Below are 26,886 nucleotides of genomic sequence, written 5' to 3'. Positions count from 1 at the left end.
TGCTGGTCGCAACCCATTATGTTGGTTTTGTCATGACGCGGCTCAAATAGTGGCTTATTGAGTATTTCAGAGAGTCATTGAATAAACCTTTCAGTATCAATTCATGCTGATTGTTAATGATATACAATAAATTGCATAATCATTTGCCCCTTATCAAACAGCAAATTCATTAAAATTATAGTACATGTAGTTTAAACATATTTATTGTAGCTCAATTGCAAAACAAGTTCTTGTAACTTATATTAAAGGGGCTACACTGAGGTCTGACAGGTAATTTGGTGTCCAAAAAAAATGTTTACAAATTTCCTCACAAATCACAATATTATAACTAAAATAACAATAACTTACACTTTAACCAACCCTCTAACAACAATTATGCTAGAAAATGCATTTTCACATTAGCTTTTGATGCAAAAATGAAAGTTGGTTTTCCCAGACATGTACAGAAGTTACCCACAATTCATCGGGTATGACTAAAATACGCAACGGACTTTTTTTTGGAACAACAGAGTAAACGGGGATAAAAAAGGTTTATTGATTTTTTTCTCAACACTCTAACCTATCATGTTTATATAACTTGAGTATAACGAAGAAAAAACTGTATAAAAGATAATCAAGGTAGCAATTTCGTTGTCTTGAGAAATCAAACGCCAGCGAAGCGGACATTTTCTAGACAAAACGGAAAGATATTATATAACATGTACAATTATTTTCATTGACATTTCAGTTTCAATTTCAATATTCTAAGGCAAACATAATGCATCGGTGATATTTATACTATAACGAGCACAGCGTAATCACACTAATAAATGTATTTAACGCTATCTAATAACGTATTTAAAATCAAATGCAGTTAATGACATGTCTTCATTTGATTTGATTGTTTGTTTTTTTGGGATGGAGTGGGGGTTACGTCAGCACACAACTTTGTAGGTCATGTTGGCGACTCTTCAGTTTTACTGGTGGAGTAAGAACTCAGGTGCCCCCTTTGCAAAATTGTTTCTGGCACAAACGGGCATCTGTGTATGTAATGAGTGACGTTTCGTAGGCTATCTTGATAGGATCGTACATACACGTTCCACACACAATTACATCATATTCCATACCATAGGCAAATTAAATGCACGTTCCCCTGTTGTAACAATATGAAACCCCAGAAAAAAACCTATGAACCAGCTTCTGAATGTGGCATTTCTATCGTTATTCCACTAAAAGCCCCCCCCCCCCCCCAAAAAAAAACTGAAAGCACCCCCCCCCCCCCCCCGCAAAAAAAAAGAATGGTACATCAATGGGCCATGCTCTGGAGTGTTGGAAACTTATTTACCTGCACTCCAGTTACGCACTGTCCATGTATATGAATTTGATTTAACTCTGACACGTTTTCAACAGAAATGTTTTCAAACTATGATACAATAAATGTTATGATTCTAATTAGAAACTTGTTTAAGAATTTAATGATTTTTTCGGTGAAAAACGATTATAGTTTACTTGTACTACATATAGATCAAAGTGCTGAAGGCACTGAAGAAAAAAACCGGATAAACTAACACATTTTCACTCCAGTTTCACAGGTCAAAATTAATTTTATATTGTCGCGGTTTACATCTTAATATCAGCTAACCTTTGCTTTTTGAGACTTTTGGTTTTTGAAAAATAATCTAAACGAGTAATATAAACCCTCTTTTATGGGCAAATAATTTAATAAGTAGCATCCCCGATTTCTCCTTTCATAAACTTGGCTTTAGCAAAAATTCTTTCCTATTCAAATATTCTGTCAGTGACGTTCTCTTCTACTTGAAATCTTCCTAGTGTGTATTTTTTTCGGTAACAGGAAAAGAAAATCACCAGTCTGTTCGTATCTTTCAGTAACAAGGAAGAAAATGACAGTCTGATCAATTTGATCATGACTGTGAAAAATTAATGTTTTGTGAACCAATTTTATCCTGCCGATAAAGATTTTTGCAAGCAATCTGGTGGTTTATGTTCTAGTGCTTACACTAAGTATTTAATTCCAAAAGAACATTTTTTAGGAGACCTTTAACGTTGGATTATGGTATAATCACTATAACCGAAATACTTAGGAAGATTAATTGATCTTTGCAATCTAAATCGCACTGTATAAACTGTATTTATTTTCCTGTATAAGTTTATTTTTACGTACTATAATTCTTCTTGCTTGGTATCAAGAGTTTTTTGATACATATGGAAATTTGTCATGACTAGAGTTGCATCAAAAAATCATTTATGTTCATTTTTTAATGACAGCCACACTTTATCCCTTGCATATCGTGGCTATTTCCTTAACAAAGAAAACTTTATAAAAAAAATAATTGCTTTGAATTGGATTTGAACCCCAGACACACTAAACGACAGGCGCGTTACCCTTGCACCACGGAGAAGATATACGAACACTGCCTGAATAAAATCAAAGTAATAAACTAAATTTTGATTTTCCATTGCATTTCGGGTTTGTAATCCTTATTAATTTCGAAGTTTTTTGTTTTCAAGATTAAACCTGTTGTTTAACATTGATGTAAATCATTTAAACAAAAGTCTTCTCGCCAAAACAGTCCGACATGTATAATATTCCACTACTCGACAGTCAGATTTATTTTGTGTATACGCTTTCCGACATCGCTTAAAATAGGCAATTTTCAATTGATTAATGATATTCACCCACGTAATTTGTGAATGTGCATTCATTGACAATTTCTATAACTCAAAAGCTACTTTTAACTTTGAATGCGTTGTAATTTGTTGGATATTTATAAACAAAATGAAAATATTTCTTTCTTTTAAATCGCTTGTTTTCAGCTGTTTTAAAGAACTGCTTTGTTGTTAGGTTTGGTCGTGAACCGCCTGTGTCAGAGATTGAAGGTTAGCTTTGTATTCCTTCGATCAGAAATACACAAAGGAATGGTAACATTCCCAATGAATGCAACACCCACACGAACCAAGCAAACAGGAACACAGCTAATTATCACATGAAAAAATTTAATTTCAGGCTTTTCAGTGTAAATAAAAAAGACTAAACAAAAAAATGAAAAAACAGGATAGAAAGAAGAGACAAAAAGTAGAGAAAAGTAAAGGGATTAGTGCTATAAAGCAAGAAAAGCAGGGTTCTCGTCCTACTTATTTAAGTGCAATGAAAATGCACCGCTGATCAAATATTTAGCCATTGCAGTTTTTTGAAAACCAGTCACTCGTGTTTTCAAAAATAGTCGGGAAATGAACCTGACCTTTTATCAAAATATTAACAAAACTATTAACAATGAGTATGCCCATGAATACAACAGGCCTATAAGGAGTAAAACAATGGTTAAGATATACATTGCCTTTCCCAAAGTTTGTATACGTCTAGGAAGTTGGAAGTATTATAAAAATAGTTTAAGCAATGGTTTGTTGTATGAGGTGAGGTTAATAATATCTTACTGCAATTCGTAAAGCTACTTTATTACCTGCCTTCAACATTTTGTCTTGCAAGTACATGAATTTTGTTTGTTTCGTTTAATTTGAAAGAAAGTTAGGGTTTAAAAAACAACAACTATAATAATCAGTTTTTAAGTTTATTTCAAACTAGTCACGGCAATAACCCTGCTGTGGAAGCTTGACTGTGTCGGGGGGCTGCGTCCTGTGAACGTTTGAGCGCCTGTTTGTTTTTATTCCAGTTTTCCTTTTTTACTTCTTATAACGCTCTCAATTTCTTTTCCACCGAAAGGCTTCAATATATTGGTAACATTAAAGCACAACTCAATTGACCCATTACCTAAGTATGGAGGCCTTCCAATGAAAAAGAAATTTAATCAGGATATGCTGCTAAATCAATAATGAATAATGATATATTAATAGAGGCCAGATTTGTCAAACTCCTTTTCCGACCTTCTTGATAATGTTTACCATGTGCATGGAACAGGTAATCAATTACCTAATAGTTTTGGAATGTCAGATCAAAACGTAGTAATCTTCTCATCAAACAAAGTTTACATCCAATTGCGGATAAATAATGCCAGTAATTTCAATGTAAATATGATAAATATTAAATTTCAGATCTATCTAGCAAGGAAGATCGATTTTTTCTTATAGAATTTAATTTAATCACTAAGATACATAAGAAAAATATAGAACTAATAAAGTTTGAGCCTAAATGTCCTATAATGAGGCCGGATTCATTCTCTATTTAGCCAGTGCTTTTCAGTACTTTTGATAGAGTTTAAAAAGAAATCTCTGGAATAACATTCTGTGTGTGCGTGTGATTTTTTATGCTTACAATACTCAAGTTCTTGTTCGCTGTATAAAAGGTATTACGAAAAGTTTTTTTTTTCCTGAACGGGGTGGTCAGATTTAAACTCAAATGAACCTTTGAAATAGGAACCCATTACACTGATTGACAAAGTAAATTTTTCTTCCCTTAGCCTAGATATCATGATATTTTAAACCATTACAAAGTTAATACATTAATATTCCTAATTATTACAGGCGAAAGCTCTACAAATTAACATAGAATATTTGTAAAATTTGTGTATGTCAGTCCAACTCCGTACGTTTAAGCTAAATTCATCACAATGAAGAAAAACAAAACATGAATTACAATAATGTAATGCTCTAAATATATTGAAATTGCTTTTGAAAGAATTTTTCTCAACAAGAACAATATGTGAACAACAAGAAAATTTAACAAACAAAACCCATAATTTGCTTTTAAATTTATGGATTGTTGGTATATTCCACTTTCGCACTTTCGTTGCTGCTGCCGATACAAACAAAAAATTCTCCGTTTCGCTTTTTAGTCATCCGGAGAATCATCACGTGACCGTTGTTTTTATTCAGATTTTGCAAACTGAAAGGTGTTTAAACGCTTTTCCCACAAAATTGGAGAAAATATGTATTTCAAACGATTTGCCAATCCAAAGAACACATATCAATGTATCACTGATTATGTTTGAATGTCCCTAACACGCAGGTAACAAAAAATTATCGGTTCGTGAAATTTTACTTTTTTTTGTGACATTCGGCCGTACCTCAGTGGAGTACCTTTAATAACTTTCGAGTCTGCTTCCTGGAAATAACTTTCTAGTGTCAAATGAGGTGACATGGTTGTGACCTCGAGTAGGGCTCGAACTCATGATCCCTGGCTTGAGAGGCAGACACCTTAATTAACCACTAGGCCATAGCTTCCATTATAATCATATACACACATATAAATTAGCATAATCACTCAGTACATGTTTCACTAATTTATTCCTTTTTAATTTAACCTTAATAAAGAGGATTTAGGTTCATTTCAGTATCTTATAGTTCCTTTGTATCTTTTTATAATTCTATGCTCAGAAAATTAAGTGCAAAATTATTGAATAAAATAAGCTGTGCATACTGATTTACTGCTACTCCTTTCCACTCCACTCCAAAACCTCTTGAAAACAGACATGGGTAGCTCAAGTTGAAACCTAAACACACTGAAATAACAAAAACAGCAAAACTAAAGAATACACCCATAAACAGTTTCTATAACATACTATGAACTATGAAAATAACCAAGGAATATCAAATCAAAACAAGAGTTAATTAATTGTGAGTAAATGCTTTAACAATACAAAGTAATAACAATGCCTTATTTTAAATTGCTAGTTTTTTGCAATTTATTGTTTGATTTTCAAAATCCTTACACCAATTAAAAGCTTGTGATCTTAGCTTTGTATCAATATAAACTTCAACATATCTTTTGACACCAAAAATACTGAAATTTACTGTTAAACTTACTACCTGTTGGCTATTTTACATAAAATTTATACAGAGATATGCAGCTGGTTATCTTTATTCGGAGCATAACTGATAACAAGAGCCTGTCGTCTGCTAGTTTGAAACTGTTAATTCGTGTATCGTCAATGTATATCACAAATAGTTTTTGTGAAAACTGGGAACAAATATAACGGGACAGGCAAATCGCACTTTCTTATTGGTCACTATGTTCAATTGGTGTCCAATTAAAACAGACCAATCAATAAGCGCAGTGTTTTTAAACACCGAAATAACAGTCATGCAAGACATAAATTTTCTGGTATATTTTTGGGATTTCGTGTCATTTCGGCCCCAAGACATATCGGCCCCAAATTACCCTTGACGTTTCGGCCCCCAACGTTTCGGCCCTTTACCAAATCGGCCCCATATTAAGTTAACAATAAGTCTTACTTTTATGTGTTTTATGCCCGAATTTTAATAGCATTTCATTAAATGAATGAATAAAAGGAATGAGAGAATTAATTGAAAAATTAAATTATGATTTTGTAATTCAATGAGGCTAAAATAGTAGAAATCAAAACAAACCAAACAGAACATAAACTTTATTAAACAAAACATGGTACACAAACACTGAAACAGATTTTTTACCTGCTTATTATCATCAAGCGTTTTATTTTAATCAGAACGATTAAAAAGAAAGACACATAACAATACACTAAACAAACATTTTTTATCAACAAAAAGTTTTTGCAGTTTGTCAACTGTTTTATAAATTAAGGATTAAGTGTCTTTATTTATTGTTACACCATGAAAAAAAGCATTTATCTCAATAGTTAAATTAAGAGATCGATAGATCTATAATGGATTATTAATTTAGAATTAAAGTGTCTTAATTGTTTGTGTGCCATCAGTCAATAATATAATACAATTTTTAACGATTTAAAGGATAAAAAGTCCTTTTATACTATAATAAAACTGTAATAAAAAAGGGCCAAAACGTCTCGCAGAAAAGGGCCGGGCCGATTTTGCATAGGGGCCGATTTGGTTTGGGGCCGAAAAGTTCTGTTTGCTATTTTTGGTCCCAGGTGAAAATTATAGAAAAAGGAAATCACAACAATGACAATTAGACTGGCGTTTACATTTGTTAGATATTTTAAGATGTGGACGAACTAACTTGAAAAGAAAAGAGAATATGAAAGAAACTGAAACCCTACAGTTCCAATCATTCATGGATCCAGGAATTCAAAGTTAATGAATCAGATAAAACAGAAAATCCGAATACCATTCCTATCCGAATATTTAGCATGTTACTAAAATTCCAATTCTTACTTTCAGAATAAGCGTTGCAAAATAATTAGATTATGAAAGAAAAGACATAATTTTACTTTTTCTAAAAAGTTTGATTCAAAGAAATGACACGGATCATATAAGTAATAAAACAAGAATTTTTAAAATATATATATACCTAGTTCTGGCTTCCAAAACTTTATAAGCCGCTTTTTAACATTTTTGTTTTTCATCAGATACGGCATTAAAGTTTTGGATTAGACCCGTTACGAAACCTAACCAGAATAACATAAGTTGATTTATTCTTGTTTTTCACTTGCAAATACACTTGACCCGATCAATTCTTGTGCATTTTACGGTAAAACAATTATTTAAATATCGTTCTATACCAATTCAAGTAATAAATTATTAATACTGTCATTAAAATTGCCTATTTAACTGTAAAACATCAATTTTCGCCGACTACAGTCGGCCATGACATTCAAGTGCCACGCGAGACCTCGTATGACGTCATTCGCGGGAACAGATTTGAATAGAGTTGTGTACTATATTTAGAACATTTTGTTGACATGATTTCGATATTTTTATTCAAGATAATGTTTTTATTTATTTTCATAATTTTTTTAAGTATTTAAATATGATTTTATTGAATATAACAGTCAGTAAATAACCTTTTTCAACATCTTAAAAAAAGTAATCTATAAAAATATTGGAGGCACATGGGTTCATAAAGGTCAATCTCGTAATCACGTGGTCAAACATTTTGGCAATATGGCGGCCAAGTGCCGAAATTTTTACCTGTCGGAAACTATTAGGTAGTTTATGTTCCTAATAAGATTTTTATTTGTCCATCCTTGGCTTATCAACAGATTATATATCGTTTTATCAAGGTATGCTTCACTTTACTTCGTGGCATGTTCGATAAATAAATACGAGCGTGTCAGATTCCTGGCACGATTATTGGTGGACTTTTCCTACGGGGTTATCTTCAGCGTTCACGTCATGTCATATATATAAACGGGTACGCTGAAGACCTTAAGCTAATATATACCAGGAAGTGACCCGCAACCGGTGTTGAAGCGGTACCACTAAAATACGCAACGGAGATTTTTAGGCTGTTGAAGTAAATAACCTGTTGCTGACGCCATCCTGATACATTGGATGAATGAGAGACACATTCTAGTGAATTAGGCCTTACGAAGATTTATAAATTTATCAGATTGGTTGGTAAATATCATACCAAATATTCTGTTTTACAAATAATTTCATTATTGTCATGTGTTTATCAGGATTTGGAAATGGGGCTACATGATCGATTCGTCCCTTTAACGTCTCGCACCATTGTAGTGATAATTTCGCCCCACTTAACAGCTTAATATTGAAACGTATTTTGGCTATTTTTTTATTCATTTGTTTTGAAAATAATTTATATTTGGTTATATTTTAAATATATTTATTTGTTTTTAATTTAACGAATTTCATTTTGATTTGGAGATAAAACAAGACTATCCGTTGAACATTTGTCAGTTTGTAACAAAAACAAATGTCATTTGTATCACAGTATGCGTGTTCTTTAATAGATTTGATGTTCACTCATCATTGTTTTGCTGGATATATTGGTGAAATAACAATTTGCCCCACTGACTATCTGCCCCATAACAACTTGCCACAGGCTAGTAAGGATCTTCTCCACTTTATATTAGACATAGTGATGATAGTCATAATATTATGGCGTCCCAAAGCAAGATTCTGAGATATTTTTGTTTGGGTTATTATCTCTTTTCTTGAGAGGAGATATTCATAATTGCCCATTATAACACAAATAAACATAATATCACAACGCATACAACAATAAGTTTAAGTTAAACTAGCATACCAATTAACTAGTCAAAATATATTGGCATGTCAAAGCTTGATTCTGAGATATTTTCGTTCTGGGGCAGAATCTCAATTTAAGAGGCGAGATATTGCCCAGACACGAAAATACCACAATATCTTGTCGCGCAGTACAATTTGTTGGACTAACCAATTAACTAGCTGAAAAATTAAGTTTTTTTCAACAACTATAGATGTTATGAAACATTCTTGAAAGCTATGATTTAAAACATGTCATAATCAGGGTTTTAATTTTTTGAGAGGCAACAGATATGCCAACAAAACAACTGATTTTTTTCAAGGGTCAAGTGTGATATTTTTATCTACAGGCTGAAAATACGTTAACTTCCCTTAGTTATAATGATGATAATCTTAGTCCTAGCAGTTTAAATGGCCAATTACTGTTTACTGTTTTTAAAAAAATAAACAAAGTTGTCGTTTTATTTCATACACCAAAACAGATATTGAATGTAATCAGTTATATTGATATAAATGATTTACAGTATGTTATATACGATCATTTTAAGTGGCGCAAGTCGTCACTGATCTCGGGTTTACAATACACTTATGATATGCAAGTTTTCCCTTTAAGTTTAAGCCTTCATTTTATTCGGTCATATTTGATGAAGAAATAGAGAACTTACATGAGTTTAAAGATTTTGAATTGAGAGTGGTTTATTTACTATTTCTCATAAATCTGCTTGCCAAATAACCAAAAAATTGTGTCAAAGTCATGTAGTATGGGCACACTTGAATTTTTAGCTCGACTTTTCTATGAAAAGGGGAGCTATCCTACTCGCCCCGGCGTCGGCGTCGGCGTTAGCGTCGGCGTCGGCGTTGGCGTCACACCTTGGTTAAGTTTTTCGTACCACCCCACTTTATTTCAGAAGTATTACAAGTATGGCTTTGAAACTTACCATACTTGTTCACCATCATAACCTCCATCTACAGACAGGAGTACATAACTCTGTCAAGGTTTTTGACAGAATTATGGCCCTTTTTTGACTTAGAAAGTGTATTGAGCTTGGTTAAGTTTTTTGTACCACCTCACTTTATTTCAAAACCATTGGAGGTATTGCTTTGAAACTGACCATACTTGTTTACCATCACGACCTTCATCAACAGACAAGAGGACATAACTCTGTCAAGGTTTTTGACAGAATTATGCCCCTTTTTGACTTAGAAAATACATTGAATATGGGTAAAATCCACTTATTGCCTTAACCCTTTGAGATATTGCTTTGAAACTTTTAATGCTATTTCACATCATTACCCCCATCTGTACGCAAGAGAAGGTAACTCTGTCAGGGATTTGTTTTAAAAATTAAGGCCTTTTATCGACTTAGAATCTTGGTTAACTTTTTTGTACCAGTCAACTTTTTGACTGAACTGGTTGAGATATTAAATTGAAAGTTGGAATACTTGTTTACCATCATGGTCCCAAAACATGGGCAGGAGAAGGTAATTCTGTTAAGGATTTTATTTGAATTATGGCCCTTTTTGACTTAGAAACTCAGTTAAAATTTTCATTCTTGTCCACTTGTTGACTTAACCATTTGAGATATTACTTTGGAAGTTGGAGTTCTTATGTGCCATCATGAGACCTATCTGTAAGCAAGAGAAGATAACTCTGTGAAAATGTTTCTTGATTTGTACTTAGAAATTCCTAGTTAAAGTCTTGTGTGCCCTTAACTGTCAAAGTTTTGTTTTATAGGCAAGCACTAAAAAAGTCGAGCGCGCTGTCCTTCTGACAGCTCTTGTTTATCAGTTTTATCAGTTGATAACCCAACAGGTCTAACAGTAAATGTTATATCATTTAAGCGTTTACCGATGTTTACAATTTAAATTACTTTTATTAATTATGAGTTATTTGATTTCTTTTAATTGATATATTAATACTGATAATTGGCTAAAAGAATTGAAGTAAAATCTTATTGACCCAAAATCTTATCTAAAGCTGTGAAGTTTTAAGTTTAATAAAAAAATTAAAATGCTGAGAAATATTAATTTTGAATATAAACAATATGTATGGTGTTCATTTCAGGACATCTGATTGGTATTGAAGAATGTGCTGTAAGAAACAAGAGAAATAACCATGAGCCGGGATCATAGCACATTTACTTACAACTTTTTTCTTCTTTCTGATGAAAATAATGACCAAGATACACAATTTGCCCACAAGATAAAGGAGTACCTTGAGAGCAAGCACAATTTAAAGGGATACTTGGAGCATCAGGATGGTCTTGCAGGGCGTAGTGTTTTCGGAAATTTTGAAAATGCATTATTGAAGTCACATTATGTAATTTTGCTGATTTCCTCAGAGTCAATCAATGATGGATGGTGGAAAAATCAAATGGAGTCCAGTTTGTTTCATCACTTGACCAAGATGTCCCAGGAGAATATTATTCCAATTTACTTACCCAACCTGAATCTTGACCTGTTACCACCGTCTCTTAGTATTTACACTGGATTGCACTATAATGACGACGCGAGCAGTAATTTTTGGAAAAAGTTGGCCAGAGTTTTTAATTGCTGATGGCAGACTTGAATAATTATTTTGACAAATTTACATGCTGCAAAATTGAAACTTATAAATTGTAGTCAAAAAATGTTTGTCTAAAGTGAACATGGTACTGATTAGTTAGTTTTAAATGACAGTGCCTTAAAAGTGCTAACTTATTAACCAGTAATATCAGTCATTTGTCAGTACATGTATTATATCTAAACTTGTAGATTTTTATGAACAAATGTGTACAAATTTTGCTTAAGGATTGTTATAAATTCCTTGTTCCATTTTATGAAGAAAAATCAGATGTAATAACTTGTAGGTATTGATTAAATTTTTGGTTAAGTTTTCTTCGTATACAGTATGGTCATATTAAAAACTTCAATACTAACAATGCTATTGAATTAAAATTTGGAGATGTACGTTGAATAGTTCAACCTGCCACACCCATTTTTTGAACAAAAGGTAAAAGGTCAAGGTCTTATGGACCCGTAATATTGACCATTAAATCAAAGTTCAGTAACCAAGGAAATTCATTTGAAGTTACTTCAAGCTGTAGATGTTATTAAGTTCTACTTAGCACACCCATATTTAGGTCAAGAGGACTGGAACCTGAGTAACAAAATACAAAACTGGCCATTCAATTAAAGGGCATTCACCAAGGAACTACATTTGAGCCGCGTCACGACAAAACCAACATAATGGGTTTGCCACCAGCATGGATCCAGACCAGCCTGCGCATCCGCGCAGTCTGATCAGGATCCATGCTGTTCGCTATCGGTTTCTCTACTTGTTATAGAGTTTGTAAGCGAACAGCATGGATCCTGATCAGACTGCACGGATGCGCAGGCTGGTCTGGATCCATGCTGGTCGCAAACCCATTATGTTGGTTTTGTCATGACATGGCTCATTTGTATTAGAAAATGTGCAGTTTACTCTCCAGGACTCTATATCTCTCAATATCTTTAAATCTGTCCAGCAAATTGAGTACAGTGCTCATAGGACAGCTCATGTTTATTATGCAGTGGTATAAAAGTAAAAGCACTACATAATTGGATTGTTATTTTGTATGTAAATAATTTTGATATTTTCTTGTTATTTTGTATGTAAATAATTTTGATATTTTCTAAGGGTTCATTAAAACAACAGCTACTTCAATGAACTTAAACTAATCCTGGAAAGTTGTGTTTAATACAATATTTCTACAATGTTTCAGACATTAGACTTGGGTTACCATAAATCATTACGGTACAGGTCTCAGGGGGTCAATATTGCCAAACAATAGCAATTTATGTATTCAAGTTGGAAAAAAAGTGCTAATTAATGAAATATATTTACTCAATGTTTTTCATGAGATTTTTTTTCCTATTTGTTCATTTTCATGATTTTTCTGTTTCATTCCTCCTTTTCTTTTTGCAAAGTTTTAATATTTGTCCTGTCTAGGCCAGAATGTTCCTGTTTTGGTTGAAATTCCAGTCATTTTGCTCAATGCAGTGTTTTACTGTGATTTATAGAATTATCCTAATTGCTCAGTGTCAGTGAATGGTTTAGAAATTCGTTTTTTATTTTAGTTTGATAACTTTACTCGGCGTTTTTCTCATTTGCTTCTCAACATTTTAGATTTTCTAGTATTATGTCAATTTCATGGCTTGATTATTTTATTATAACATAATTATGTAGATAAGATTAAAAATAATCAAGTTCTCTTTTTAAATTTCTCTTAAAGACCAGACCAAATCTATTGTGGTGTTCACTTTTATATACCCGGTAATTCATAAGGATTTAAATCAAATAATATGTTACTTATCATCACCCACATTATATGTTACAAGGTTCATAAGTCTGGGAATAATCACCTTTAAATATGTTTTATTTTTTGTTTACTCAAATTTATTGAGAAATGTACTTTGAACCTCAAATATATGTTCCTTATCATCGCCCACATCATGTATAACAAGGTGCGTTACTCAAGCAAATTTATAAGAAGAGTTATTTCCACTTTGAACTTAGAATTTTCCTGGTAAAATGTTATGATTTTTTTTTTACTTTTTTATCTTCATTGTTACTGAATGGATTTACTTCAGATTTTAGATTGTTGTCTTTTTCATTTCAGCTAAGAAACTTAGAAAGCTAAGAAGCTTGGAAATTTCTGTTGATTTTTCATTAAAAAGGTCACTTGCATGTGTTAAGGAATGTTTATATTACTAATTTTATGTACATACCCTAATGTTATTTAGTGTCCAGCTTTATCATCCAATAAAAACACTGTATTTCTTAAAAATTGTGTGTGATAATTTTCATAGAAGAACAAAAGTCCATACAATATATCGAATTCCGTTCATAGTCGCCTTCTATTTTTCATAGTACTTCATGGTACCGCATATAGTGACGTAATTAAGTGCCAAATAAAGCTCGACACTAAGTATGTTAGTATTCATCAGTAGCTGTTCTACAGAAATTAGAAACATTCTCCTGTGGCTTTTGGTCCAGTCGAAGTTTCTAATTTCTGTGGAACAGCACGGATGAACACTAACATATATGTGGTGCAGAAATGTTGGACATTGCTTTCTTCATATTGAAATAGAAATATATTTATATTGAATGTAACAGATTTTTTTCTCATGGTTTTTGTCTTTCTTTACTGTGTTCATTGCTTAAAGATATACTATGCTCATCTTTGGGTTAAACACTTTTATTGCAGAAATTTACTGAAATCTAGTACATTCCACCTGAATAGGTCTAAATTGAATAGGAGAATGTATAAACTATGTTTGAGAAGCTGAATTTTTTTTCTTTTATTTGTCATATTAGTTTGGTCTATTCCTATAAAAACTGCCAGTTTTTTAATGACACTATGTAATCATACTGTGATTACCTGTACCGTATAAAGTTTAAAATGTAACACATTTTCTCTGGGTGTGTTCAAAAGATGTTAATGTTACATTTCAAGAATATATCAGTTGTTTTTTTGTTTTGTTTTTTTTTCAAATATCAAAATTGAGCAAAATATAATTATCTCATAATCTGTAATAGGTTGATTATGCTGTCTCCATTGACAGCTCTTGTTATGAAATCGTAAATCACAACTACACATGTATAATGCTTCTGTTGTGTAAGTTGTATACATAAATGATATACAAGTTGTATATATAAATGATATACAATGTACTTCTTAATTAATAATACACCTCTAAAGATCAATATGTGTGTGGTAATTCAGATGTGAAAGAACAACCTGGTCTACAATGCTAAATCCAGAATTTCCCAAATTTTCATCTATGATCCTATATGAAAGAATTGAATTTTCTTTGTTTTCAAATTCATCCTTTTTTCTTTTTTATAATTTTTTGAAGCTGTATTTTTCCAGTAGAACTGGCTGTCCATATTACCGTAACCAAAAATTGTTTACTTTAAAAGTTTATAAATAATAGTTTTTCCTATCATATAAATAAATTTTTAATATTTTGAAAAAAAAGAAAAGCTGTATAAAGCAAAGAAAATCAAATCAAAAGAATGATGTCATTCTTATCCTGAATTTATACTTGTGAACCCCAACCAGAATTCAATCAGTATTATGCCAATAGAAATGCAAGTCAAAACATTCAGGTATAGAAACATAATATTAAATCATTTTAGTATATATCAGAATTGATCTCATGCAAGGAAAACTTACATAATTTGTTAGCAATTTTGAGCCGCGTCACGACAAAACCAACATAATGGGTTTGCGACCAGCATTGATCCAGACCAGTCTGCGCAGTCTGATCAGGATCCATGCTGTTCGCTATCAGTTTCTGTAATAGAGTTGATAAGCGAACAGCATGGGTCCTGATCAGACTGCGCGGATGCGCAGGCTGGTCTGGATCCATGCTGGTCGCAAATGTACTATGTTGGTTTTGTCATGACACGGCTCATTTTAGTTTATATTAAGTTTATTGAATCTCTAGTGTACTAGTTAGTATTTAATTGTTGTCAATCATTTATCTAGCATCTTTCATCACTTGCAGTTCAATATAAAAATTGATGTAGAATTTGTAGGTTCAGTCTGTTCCTGTCTCTTTGTGTCAATTATAGAAGACGTGATGTAGATGATGTTTTATTTTTGACTTCCATAACTGTCTTTAGTGCTAGAACCCAAGAAACATTGACATGACATTACTTAAATGTGATATGTTTAGTTTGTTCATCATAACGAAACAAAAAACACTTTTGGCTTGATAATGTCATTTGACTTTATTGTGTATAAAGTTTTTGTTTTTTTTTATGTGCTAAGAATTTAGAAATTTTTTTTTTACAGAACATATGATTCTTACATTCCCCAAAATTACCAGAGGTGTACATCTTCATCACTGGAATACTCATTAAAATATTTCAGCTGAGAGTCCAATAAATATTGCTTTTTACAAATAAGCTTTGAGCAACAGTGTTTATGATTATATACTTGTTATCATTTCCACTCTGATTAACCCTTAGGCCTTAACCTGCTGGAAGCAAAGGTCATCAGAGTTTACCAACAGTATAGAGCCAGGCAACCCTGTACATCCGTGCAGTTCAACCAGGCTTTATACTGCTGGTAGCTCAATTTTTGTATTTATACCCCCAAAAACGAAGTTTGGGGGGGTATATAGGAGTCACCCGGTGGTCGGTTGGGCGGTCGGGCGGTCGGTCCAGACGTCCGTTGCATTTTCCTTGTCCGGAGCATAACTTGAAGACTAATGGTTGGAATTCAATATAACTACATACAATAGTCAAGCACATTGAGAGGAAGTGCAGTGCACAAGAGCCATAACTCTATCTTGACTAATTACAGAGTTATTGCCCTTTGTTACTTTTCCTTGTCCGGGGCATAACTTGTAAACTACTGGTTGGAATTCAAAACAACTTCATACAATTGTCAAACACAATAAGGGGAAGTGCAGTGCACAAGAACAATAACTCTATCTAAAGTAATTACAGAGTTATTGCCCTTTGTTGCTTTTCCATTGCTTTTTTCTTTGTCCGGACCATAACTTGAAGACTAATAGTTTGAATTCAATATAACAACATACAATGGTCAAGGACATTGAGAGGAAGTGCAGTGCACAAGAACCATAACTCTATCTTGACTAATTACAGAGTTATTGCCCTTTGTTACTTTTCCTTGTCCGGGGCATAACTTGAAAACTACTGGTTGGAATTCAAAACAACTTCATACAATTGTCAAACACAATAAGGGGAAGTGCAGTGCACAAGAACCATAACTCTATTTAAAGTAATTACAGAGTTATTGCCCTTTGTTGCTTTTCCATTGTTTTTTTTTTTTGACCAGACCATAACTTGAAGACTAATAGTTTGAATTCAATATAACTACATACAATGGTCAAGCACATTGAGAGGAAGTGCAGTGCATAAGAACCATAACTCTATCTTGACTAATTACAGAGTTATTGCCCTTTGTTACTTTTCCTTGTCCGGGGCATAACTTGAAAACAACTGGTTGGAATTCAAAACAACTTCATACAATTGTCAAACACAATAAGGGGAAGTGCATTGCACAAGAACCATAACTCTATCTAAAGTAATTACAGAGTTATTGCCCTTTGTTATTTTTCTATTGATTTTTTTGTCCGGACCATAACTTGAAGACTAATGGTTGGAATTCAATATAACTACGTACAATGGTCAAGCACATTGAGAGGAAGTGCAGTGCATAAAAACCATAACTCTATCTTGACTAATTACAGAGTTATTGCCCTTTGTTACTTTTCCTTGTCCGGGGCATAACTTGAAAACTACTGGTTGGAATTCAAAACAACTTTATACAATTGTCAAACACAATAAGGGGAAGTGCAGTGCACAAGAGCCATATTTCTATCTAAAGTAATTACAGAGTTATTGCCCTTTGTTACTTTTCCATTGCCTTTTTTGTCCGGACCATAACTTGAAGACTAATGGTTGGAATTCAATATAACTTCATACAATGGTCAAGCACATTGAGAGAAAGTGCAGTGCACAAAAACCATAACTCCGTCTTGACTAATTTCAGAGTTATTGCCCTTTGTTACTTTTCCTTGTCCAGAGCATAACTTGAAAACTACTGTTTGGAATTCAATACAACTTCATACAGTTGTCAAGGACATTAAAAGGAAGTGCAGTGCACAAGAGCCATAACTCCATTTTGACAAAATACAGAGTTACTGCCCTTTGATACTTTTCCTTGTCAGGAGCATAACTTAAAACGTACTGGTTGGAATTCAGAACAACTTCATACAATGGTCATGCACAATAAGAGGAAGTGCAGTGCACAAGAACTATAACTCTATCTTCAGTATTTATAGAGTTATTGCCCTTTGTTCCTTTTCTTTGTCTTTCTGGACTTATTACAGAGTAATTCAATTAAACTTCATCAATGGCCAACCACATTGAAAGGCAATGCAACATATAAGAACCACAACTATCTTTAATTGCCCACAACCATAACTCTATATTTCAATTATTTTACAAGGTATTCTGTTACTAGTAACATCCTCATTTCCGAAGCAGTCTTGTGGGGGTATTAATCACATTTAGTGATAGTTCTAGTTTGATATTGAAATCCCTTTAAACTTCAAATGGACTGTTCCAAATTAAAAGAAAAGCTTCTTCCATTATGTAAATGCAGCAGGTGGAAGGTTAAATGTTATTATGTTAACAGAGTTGTGCTTTGTCGAGTACTACATGTATCTTATCAGTGATTAGAGTTACTGAGGATTAAATGTATCTTGATGAATTTATGTACAATTTTATGTATTTGAGTGCTTTGATTTTAAGATGCTATACAATTCATACATTATGTTTTAATTCAAAATTAATATCCTTCATGCTTACATTGTATTAAATAAAGTATCAAAAAAAATGGTATTCTTATTTTTCAACAGGATTTTTCTGTGTTTCCTTTGAGGACTCATATGCATGTACTATTGTCTGAATGACCAATGGTCAGTTATAAAGACAGTAGCATTGATTATACATACATTGTATGATAAGTTTTGCCATTGTTTCGGAAGAGGCGAAGAATATCAGTTTACTGGAGTTAATTGCTGCTAATCATCATTAATTGTAGACATTTACAAGAATTAGTCAAGCCCATGATAGAATCAACATCCTAAATATATAAACCAATCTGGTGCATGCAGCAACACAATGGTAATGGCTTAATTATTACTATATATAAGTAGCCTACCATCACCAGCCATTACTTTTGATACCTTCAAATATTGAAAAAAGAAGAACAGAAACTTTATATCATGAAACTGAAAAATATGCTATGAAATGCTAACCTGCGGAATTTTCATAATGAATTTTCTAAGAGTCTTATACTTTACAGAGATTTCCTTTACAGAGCCTTTTTAATTTGGAATCAATAAGGGGTTTCACTGTCAACATACAAAACTGATCAAACATGAGTAGACTTTAAACATTCTATCTTAGCTATGAAAATTATTTTTGGAATGATAAACCATGGTCTTTCAAATTAGGGTCTTTCAAATACACCCTGGAGATGTGACTTGTTCACTCTCAAAAATAGGACAGGTTTTTTCACCGGGAGGAATTGCGGTACGGCTTTACAACGGTAAAAAGACACGTCTAATAATTTTATTGTTGACATAAGCGACAGATTCCAATTGCAGAAATTCGGTTTCACAGCAGAAATTTTATATAAAAGTAAATCGTTTATACATAAACGCAAGGTAGGCAACAATTGAAATTGTCTGTTCGTTGGTGACGTTAATTTATCAGAATGAGTGACGCCAGACGCAAACGATATCCTGGAGCGCCTAAAATGCGGTCTGAGAATGGAGGGCAATCGCATCGACCACAATCAGGATCACAAACAACCGGCCACAGAGGAAGAAATAACAACGCGCATGGTGCAAATGTAAGTAATTGATTTAAATGTCATTATAGCCATATTTTCTATGTACTTATACGTTCCTACAATTCTGTTAAGGTTTGAATTTTTATTTTCAAATCTGAACGTGTAGAGGCAGGCAGATATGTTAGCATGCTTCAGTGATTTTTCATCAAAACAAAAATAGATATGACATAGTGAACTGGTGAAGTGACTCACTGAAATATATGTTTGAAAATTTTACGGTTAAGTTTTGTCATATTGTTGATAAGTTAGTTGATATAAGATTTTTTATGACATCAAATTTCTTTCTCTAAACTACTAAATCTATAGACTATAGTAATATTATGCAGTTATGGTCTGTTTTCATTACTTAGTGAGTTAGTGTATAGTGTTCAATAAATATTTTTGATGACTTTTGGAAGTTTTGCTAACTTGTCATTTCAGCAATCAGAATTATCTGTAGCATATGATTCAAGTTTAAAAATAGTGGTAATATAATTGCCACTACTACACTAGTGGAATAGCAGACATTCTGAATTCTGCCAGTCTGATGGATCTGACTGGTAAAATTTCAAGCAAAGGAAAAATTCTGGTATGAAAATCCTTATATTTCGCAATTTGTAAAACACGTGGATTGCCTTCCTTTGAAGGAGGTTACCATGGACAAAAAGAGTCTAAACCGTTTTAAAGCTGAAGCATAATTATATTTTTGACAGCTATTTACAAAGTTCATGTTGACAATTTTCACAGGAGGGCTTTTGTCTGCCCTGTCATTTTCACAGGAGTGCTTTTGTCTGCCCAGTTATTTTCACAGGAGAGCATTTGTCTGCCCTGTCATTTTCACAGGGGAGCTTTTGTCCGCCATGTCATTTCCACAGGAGGGCCTTTGTACGCCCTGTAATTTTCACAGGAGAGCTTTTGTCCAGCTTGTAATTTTCACAGGAGAGCTATTGTCCGCCCTGTCACTTTCACAGGAGAGCTTTTGTCTGCCCTCTCATTTTCACTGGACAGCTTTTGTCCGCCCTGTCATTTCCACAGGAGGACTTTTGTCTGCCCTGACATTTTCACAGGTCTGGAGAGCTTTTGTCTGGAAGGGCCTTTGTCTTGATTCATGCTCGTGACTTGATGGTTCACGAATCGAACCATGAATCATTTAATTGCTCTATTACAAAGAAATACATAGTTGTTTAAAAATAAACTTTGAAATTAAAAAAATATACATAATAATCAAGAATGACTTTTACGAAGTTCCTCATAGTTTGTTGTATCATCTCCAAGTCTTTTGTCATGCATATTGTTTAAGATAAGGTCTTCAGTTATTGACAGGTATCAAAAATATTTGTTGATCTCTACTAGCATAGGGTATTGCCATGAAAGCTGGTACTGTGATATCTTGCAATATTTGATTTCGATATAATCATATTTGGACATTTCGCAATATATGGCAATATCCAGTAAAGTAAAGTTTTTAAAAGGGGATAAATATGGTCAATAACTTTGGCTCAAACATATATATGTATTTGAATGCACCAAAAAAAAACAACAATTCAAAATAAAGTAAGTCTACCTGTCTAATTTCAAGATTTTTATTAGATAAAGTCAAGTCTAAATTACTTTAATACAACTAAGAATAATCTAACTCTGGTTCAAGCAGTTGAGTTTTTTTTTTAAGAAAACTTCCAAATAATTGATTTCTTTTCTTGTTCTCAACAGCCTCAAACTCAGCAGCTAACATTTTCATAAGACATAAGTTCATATTTTAAATACAAACCGTTACACAATAGGCGAAACAGACTTAAAGACAAGAGGACTTCTCAAGTAATCTCGAGTATACCAGTATATACCGGTTTTTCAGAATCATATAGACCTGTGTATTATAACCTGACATGATTTTTTTTGCAATAACCGGTATACCGCTGTATATACTATAGCCTACCCCTTACCTTTACAATAGATGAAGAGTAAAGTTGATGGGTCAATCAATGTGTTCTCGATAAGACAAACTAGCGTTTTCAAGGAGCAGCAGTCTCCTTATGTCAATGCTGGATAGTAGTGTAATAAAAGCTAAGTAAATTTTTGTATTTGAAGAATTATCTGCCTATAATAGTGAACAGGTCTTCCAGTTGGAAGTGAAAATCTGTTAGCTTTTTGAGAACTTTATGTGTGATACCTTATTTAAATTATCCCCTTTAAGATGCAATGAATGGTATAAATTATAAACAAGGTTGAGTTTGTTATATAACTTTTAATTGAAATGACCATCTCAGTATAAATATAAAGCTCCAAGTATTCATGAACCTTTGAGGTTAAAGTCATATCCTGTACTCTTAATAATCAATTATGAAGCTTCCAGTCACAAATGAAAGAATATATGTTTCCACACATATATAATTATATCAAGCCATAAAGCAATATTAAATATATGCACTGTACGACGTGAAAATATTTACGGCAAAGTTTTCGCCTGACTTCGCCCTGAACGCAGTCCCTGGTACATACCGACATCATTAACACATCACAATAAAAATACAATTTAAGTCATCATTAACATGATTATAACATATTAATTATATTTCACATCAAATAGCAAATAAAAACAGTCATTTAACCATTACATCATTTAATTACTTCTAAATTAATTAATGAACAATCAAAGTACAGTTTTCTGCATTATATTCAATATTTAGTAATTCAATCCAGTGGCCTATCAAATGAATAGAGTGAAACTTATAGAATGTGGATTGGGCTCGAATGACAAACATTCACGAAAATACTGTAATGTGGTGTTACTGCAACAAACTGCAATTAACATTTGCACAATAGAAAATGACAATGATTTATTCTAATAAGTGCAAATAGATACTTAACTTTAAGTACATATAATTATGCTGCCATTAATGATTATCAGATGCATTGTTAACAAATCATGTACAATATACATGAATATATTCTGTAAATAAACCTCAGACAAACAGCTTATTTGTAAGTCACTTAAACAAAATAAGCAACCAATATTGAACTGTACCAACCTAAATCCAAAATCCACAATTCTTTATATAATTTACAAATATATCAACAACTGAAAAACATGTCTGCCTTTTATAAAAATTATCAAAACTCAGAAAACGGCGGAAACATATATTATACCGATTCATACAATAACCAAGGGAAATCACCTTTACCAATTTCAAGCAATATGATTCAATTGATTATTTCTCTTTGGTTATGTATGTTAAAGTTAAAAAGCTAAAATGACTCTGGGTTCATTGCCCTCAGTGTTGATAACGAACAATTATTCCAAGCTTACAGTGAATAGCTTTACAGAAAAGTTGTATGTCAAGTTCGAATATGTGACATCGGGGGTCAAAAACTAGGTGACAGCCCATATATGGATAAACTTTATTTACATTAAAAATGTTGCACTATTTCAGGTCCAGATATGAAGGTTATAATATCAGAATACTTTTCATTCATTGCTACAATATTGATTAAGAGCCTTTATAATCTGGTGAGCGATATTATAATAAGGGTCATCATGACCCTCTTGTTTAGCTTTGTACACTTACATGAATTAACAAAGAAATATAGAATTTTCCTCAGGCTACATGTATATACCTATTCATTAGAGACCAATGATTCTGCAAAGCATTGATGATAATAAATCATCAAGTATTAATAATTTCATAAAACACCCATACATAATTATAATGTATTGAATATATAAATTTATCTCAACAAACTACCAATGTACATGTTATACATGATGTGTATAGAACTGTGTCTCCATCTCCACACAATCTACACTAATAATGAAACAGCTGTGTTGCTGTCTTATACTATACATTTCCTTCCTTTGGACACTGTCATAGTAACCTCAAGAAAATAAAGCTTTGGTAATATTAATATTTCCTATAGTCCTATTTATTAAAAATAAAAACACACAACTAAATTATATGGAGCTGCGTATGGTGTTCAGACCACCTTAACTTAAAATAGATTTTTATGACCCAGGTTGCTATCAGAAACTGTTTACTCTTTTTCTCTTGACACTGAGCATTTGCATGTAAATATGGTATTGGTAGTGCAAATGTTCTAAAGTCCTCGCAATATTTACCTTTTGAAGCAGTCTCTTGGAAATTCAAGACAGATGTGATCTTTCATCTTTCTGTTAAGGCATATCTGATTTGTCAGAACAACATCTTATTTACATGGGTCATTCCCATTATTTTATCAATCCATGTTCTAGATATTGATACCTTAACAGGAGTGTCATTGTTTAAAAATTATTGTTTACTGTTACATTTACTTATGGTTTACAATACTTACGGTAACAAAACAAATAAGTGTTATGAATATTTTCTATGATATGACATACATTGAGTTTGTGTTTTATATACTATATATATCTATAATTAGAAAACATGGTGTTTTATTTCTCTGGCTGACATAGATCCAGGACAAATGACATATTTAGTACAATAAACCAGACAGATTCATTGTTCATGACTCACCTAAAATTATTAATGGACTGTTCCAAAAATGAAATTGGAAAAACTCATATTAAAGATTCAGTAGTTTATAATAAGTTAAAGTGATTAATTTTAACCCATACCCCTCTAAATATATTAAATGGAATTGTCTGGATCAAACTATTCATCATTTATAGGGAATTTTTTTAAAATCTATACTGACTAAATAGCAAACAGGTTACACAGTGGCACGAGATTCTACCCATGTGACCAGTGTGTTTCCATGCAGTCTGATTTAAATATGGTCTGCATCATTCACTATTTAGTCAGTACAGATCTTCCTGCCAATGGTATTGTCCAGATTGAAAAATGGACTGGTCCATTTAAGTTAATTATTATTCAATGTGGTAAGGATAGATCTTAATGCCAGTTCTAAAGTTCCCAATTAAAAGCAAATTAAGGTAATGGAAAATTTATTTAAATGTCAATGCAGCTAAGAACCATATGTTTTTCTTTTTGCCTTAAGAAGTGTAGTGTTTATTTACCTGTAATGATAATACATGTATATATATGTATTTAAGAGCATGGGAATAACTTTCAGCTTATCTCTGAATGATCTGAATGAGTATACACTATATAATGTACAGGTACCTAACATTTATCATAAACTAGCAGTACCTGTATCTTATACACAATAAAACCTGTAGGAGTTATTAGCAGTTATTACCAGTATAGAAAAGTTTCAAGGTCATATAGGGAGTGTGCTGCGTATTATAGTTAATTAATACTGTGAATGTTATATCATCAAAGGATGTGTTACAGTATATTTGGATTATATAATTATTAGTCATGTGTGTAGAATTATAATAGTTTATAATGTTGGTTTTAATGATGTAGTTCAGGTAGATTTTATATGTGTATTGTAAAGAAAATATTGTAATTTGAAGCGTATTAAATAGGATGTTTAAATATGTTTACAACATTTTTGGACAAGAACTTGAACACTGTTGAATTTGTGATGATATTTTTAGAGGAAATACAGTATGGTGGTTTAATCATCACGTGTAAGCGTACTAAATTGTGCAAAAAAGGTATTTTTTTTAGTACTTCTTGTATAGGAAAACGGTTTGTTACTAAATCCTTAAACTTTCACATAAAGACATAAACTTTTGGAACATACCGGTAAATTAAAATGGTAGCTTAAATTGCTTTAAAGATTAAAAGAGTGAAATGACATGTAAAAACATAGGTTATTAACATTGAGTTGGTATAGACATAAAAGAAGGCACATTAACAAAATTGCTATTATCCTGACCTCAGACCAGACATGTATACCAGTACTCGGGTACGTAAGTACTATACTTCTAGTATTGATGCATGTCTGCCCTCAGACACTGGTCTAGTTAATTGCCTTCTTGTACAATAGTACATGCTCAGTGTATATCACTGATACATGCAAGGATTACCTGGGTTTCATACCAGTATACCTCTAGGTAGTCCAACTTATTGTACTGCGCGACAAGATATTGTGCTATTTTCGTGTCTGGGCAATATCAGCGAGATTCTGCCCCAGAACGAAAATATCTCAGAATCAAGCTTTGGCACGTCAATATATTTTGACTAACCTCTAAGTTACCTGGTAGGTGGGAAACACTAAAAGTGTCTCTGAAAAATCTCAAGGGTGTTACCCTTGATCTATCCCGGAACCTAAGGAGTGACAGTCAGTGACAACTGAGCTATCACGCCACATTATATACTATGTTCAAACCAACCAATTATTAGTTGGACTATTCAAAGAATTTTGGGTCTCCAACTAAATATTTGTGTCTCACTGCTTTAGAAGTTTTAATTATCATGAAACTTGTTTTATTTTATTATGTGCAATTTCTTATTGCATTTACCCATGAAGGTTTTCTCTTGAACCTCAACTTTGAAGTTCTCTTTTGTGTATTTTTTCATTAGGTATTACTACTAAAAATAATTGTTGGTCTGAAACTCACAATCCTAGCATGGATTTTGAATAAAATATTCTCCTTTGAGAAATCCAGCAAATTCCAAGCTCTTGTACTGAGAACTAAAATTGATAAACATTTTTATATGCCCGAATGATTTCATTTTGTATTGTAGCTGTGCACCTGACAGTCAGTCTGTCTGTCAATCTGTCAATGTAGCATTACTTAGTAAACCTCTTAAAAAGTAACGTAAATCATAACTTTTATCTTACAGTATCGTGATGGTATGTCTTCAAGGATGAACACTTCTGATAGAGTGAAGAAGATTGTACAGGAGGAGGGCAGGACAGCACGAAATCTTGTTATCTATCATGTCCCCGTACAAGATAATCAGCTAGGCACAGGTATGCTTGCTTCCTTTTCTGCCCTCTAAAATTTGTTGTCGTTTTTGTTTTATGGAATTCAAAAAGATTTTAGCTCACATCCATGGAAAAATAATTACTCTTTGATTGGATATCTCGTTGAGTACAACAAAATATAAACTAAATGCCATATTTTGTCATAAAGAGTAAATATTTAAAATCTTAAGAGTTCTTCTTGTACAGTTGGTTAAACATTTACATGTGACATGGTTATTAGGTTGATGAACCAGTAAATATTTTTGCTAACCTTGACACCACTTATTAAAACCTAAGCAAATCAATCAATATGTACTTAATTTGTATGCATCCAAATGGAATACACTTATAAGATGTAAAAAGGAAATCATTTATATATAACATTAATTTATTTGTTGTTTCAGATCGTTCCCGTGCACGTCAGGCACGTAACAAACCTGTACCAAAGGAAGCCAATGATCTGAAATCCAGCTTTAAGTCGGACCTCACAAAATCGCCGAAATCTGATGGCGGCAAGAAACCCGACTTGAGAGCGAGGTACTGGAAGTTCCTGTTTGATAATCTACAACGAGCTGTAGATGCCATCTACGAGACATGTGAGCAAGATGAAAGTGCGCTAGAATGTCGTGTAAGTAGTGAAATATCTTTTGTGTATGTGTGTTTGTGTGTGTTTGTGGTTCATTTAACAATGCCACAGAATGAACCATATTGGGGAGCATAACTATACTTTACTTATAACGTAACAATATTTTATGGGATGTCATAGTATTTTATGCCTTACAGTGATATT

At 32.7% G+C, this 26,886-nt stretch overlaps 2 protein-coding genes and 1 long non-coding RNA gene across 13 annotated transcripts in view; 2 read left to right on the top strand and 1 right to left on the bottom strand.

The window, feature by feature from the left end:
- The window catches only part of LOC132717673 (WD repeat-containing protein 41-like), a 35,968-nt gene extending 12,515 nt beyond the window's left edge, over positions 1-23,453 (bottom strand). For 2 of the 3 annotated variants that reach the window (XR_009623978.1, XM_060701205.1), the window contains exons 1-2: positions 23,392-23,453; positions 5,372-5,453 (exon numbers count right to left, since the gene is read on the bottom strand). Coding sequence is in view for 2 of the 3 variants with exons in the window: in XM_060701205.1 (XP_060557188.1) it covers positions 5,372-5,453; positions 23,392-23,438 (129 nt within the window). In the remaining variant the exon portion in view is untranslated. Of the gene's footprint in view, positions 1-5,371; positions 5,454-8,074; positions 8,098-23,391 lie in introns of those variants that run through there. The other variant, XM_060701206.1, reaches the window with a different exon arrangement.
- LOC132717670 (uncharacterized) lies at positions 8,140-14,792 on the top strand. Its single transcript, XR_009623977.1, has 2 exons — positions 8,140-8,250; positions 10,943-14,792. It is a non-coding gene; the product is annotated as an uncharacterized LOC132717670 (long non-coding RNA).
- Positions 19,013-26,886, top strand: part of LOC132717671 (S phase cyclin A-associated protein in the endoplasmic reticulum-like) — a 57,169-nt gene continuing 49,295 nt past the window's right edge. The window contains exons 1-3 of one of the 9 annotated variants that reach the window (XM_060701197.1): positions 19,013-19,301; positions 25,973-26,102; positions 26,501-26,724. In XM_060701197.1, the coding sequence (XP_060557180.1) occupies positions 19,164-19,301; positions 25,973-26,102; positions 26,501-26,724 (492 nt within the window). In that variant the 5' untranslated portion in view covers positions 19,013-19,163. The other 8 variants (XM_060701195.1, XM_060701199.1, XM_060701198.1 and 5 more) reach the window with 8 other exon arrangements.

This window comes from Ruditapes philippinarum, unplaced genomic scaffold (genome assembly GCF_026571515.1).
Source record: "Ruditapes philippinarum isolate M1 unplaced genomic scaffold, ASM2657151v2 ctg6195_1_1_1_1, whole genome shotgun sequence".
In the NCBI taxonomy this organism is placed as follows: domain Eukaryota; kingdom Metazoa; phylum Mollusca; class Bivalvia; order Venerida; family Veneridae; genus Ruditapes; species Ruditapes philippinarum.
Note: the sequence above shows the minus strand (reverse complement) of the source record. Positions and strands in the feature narration are given on the sequence as shown.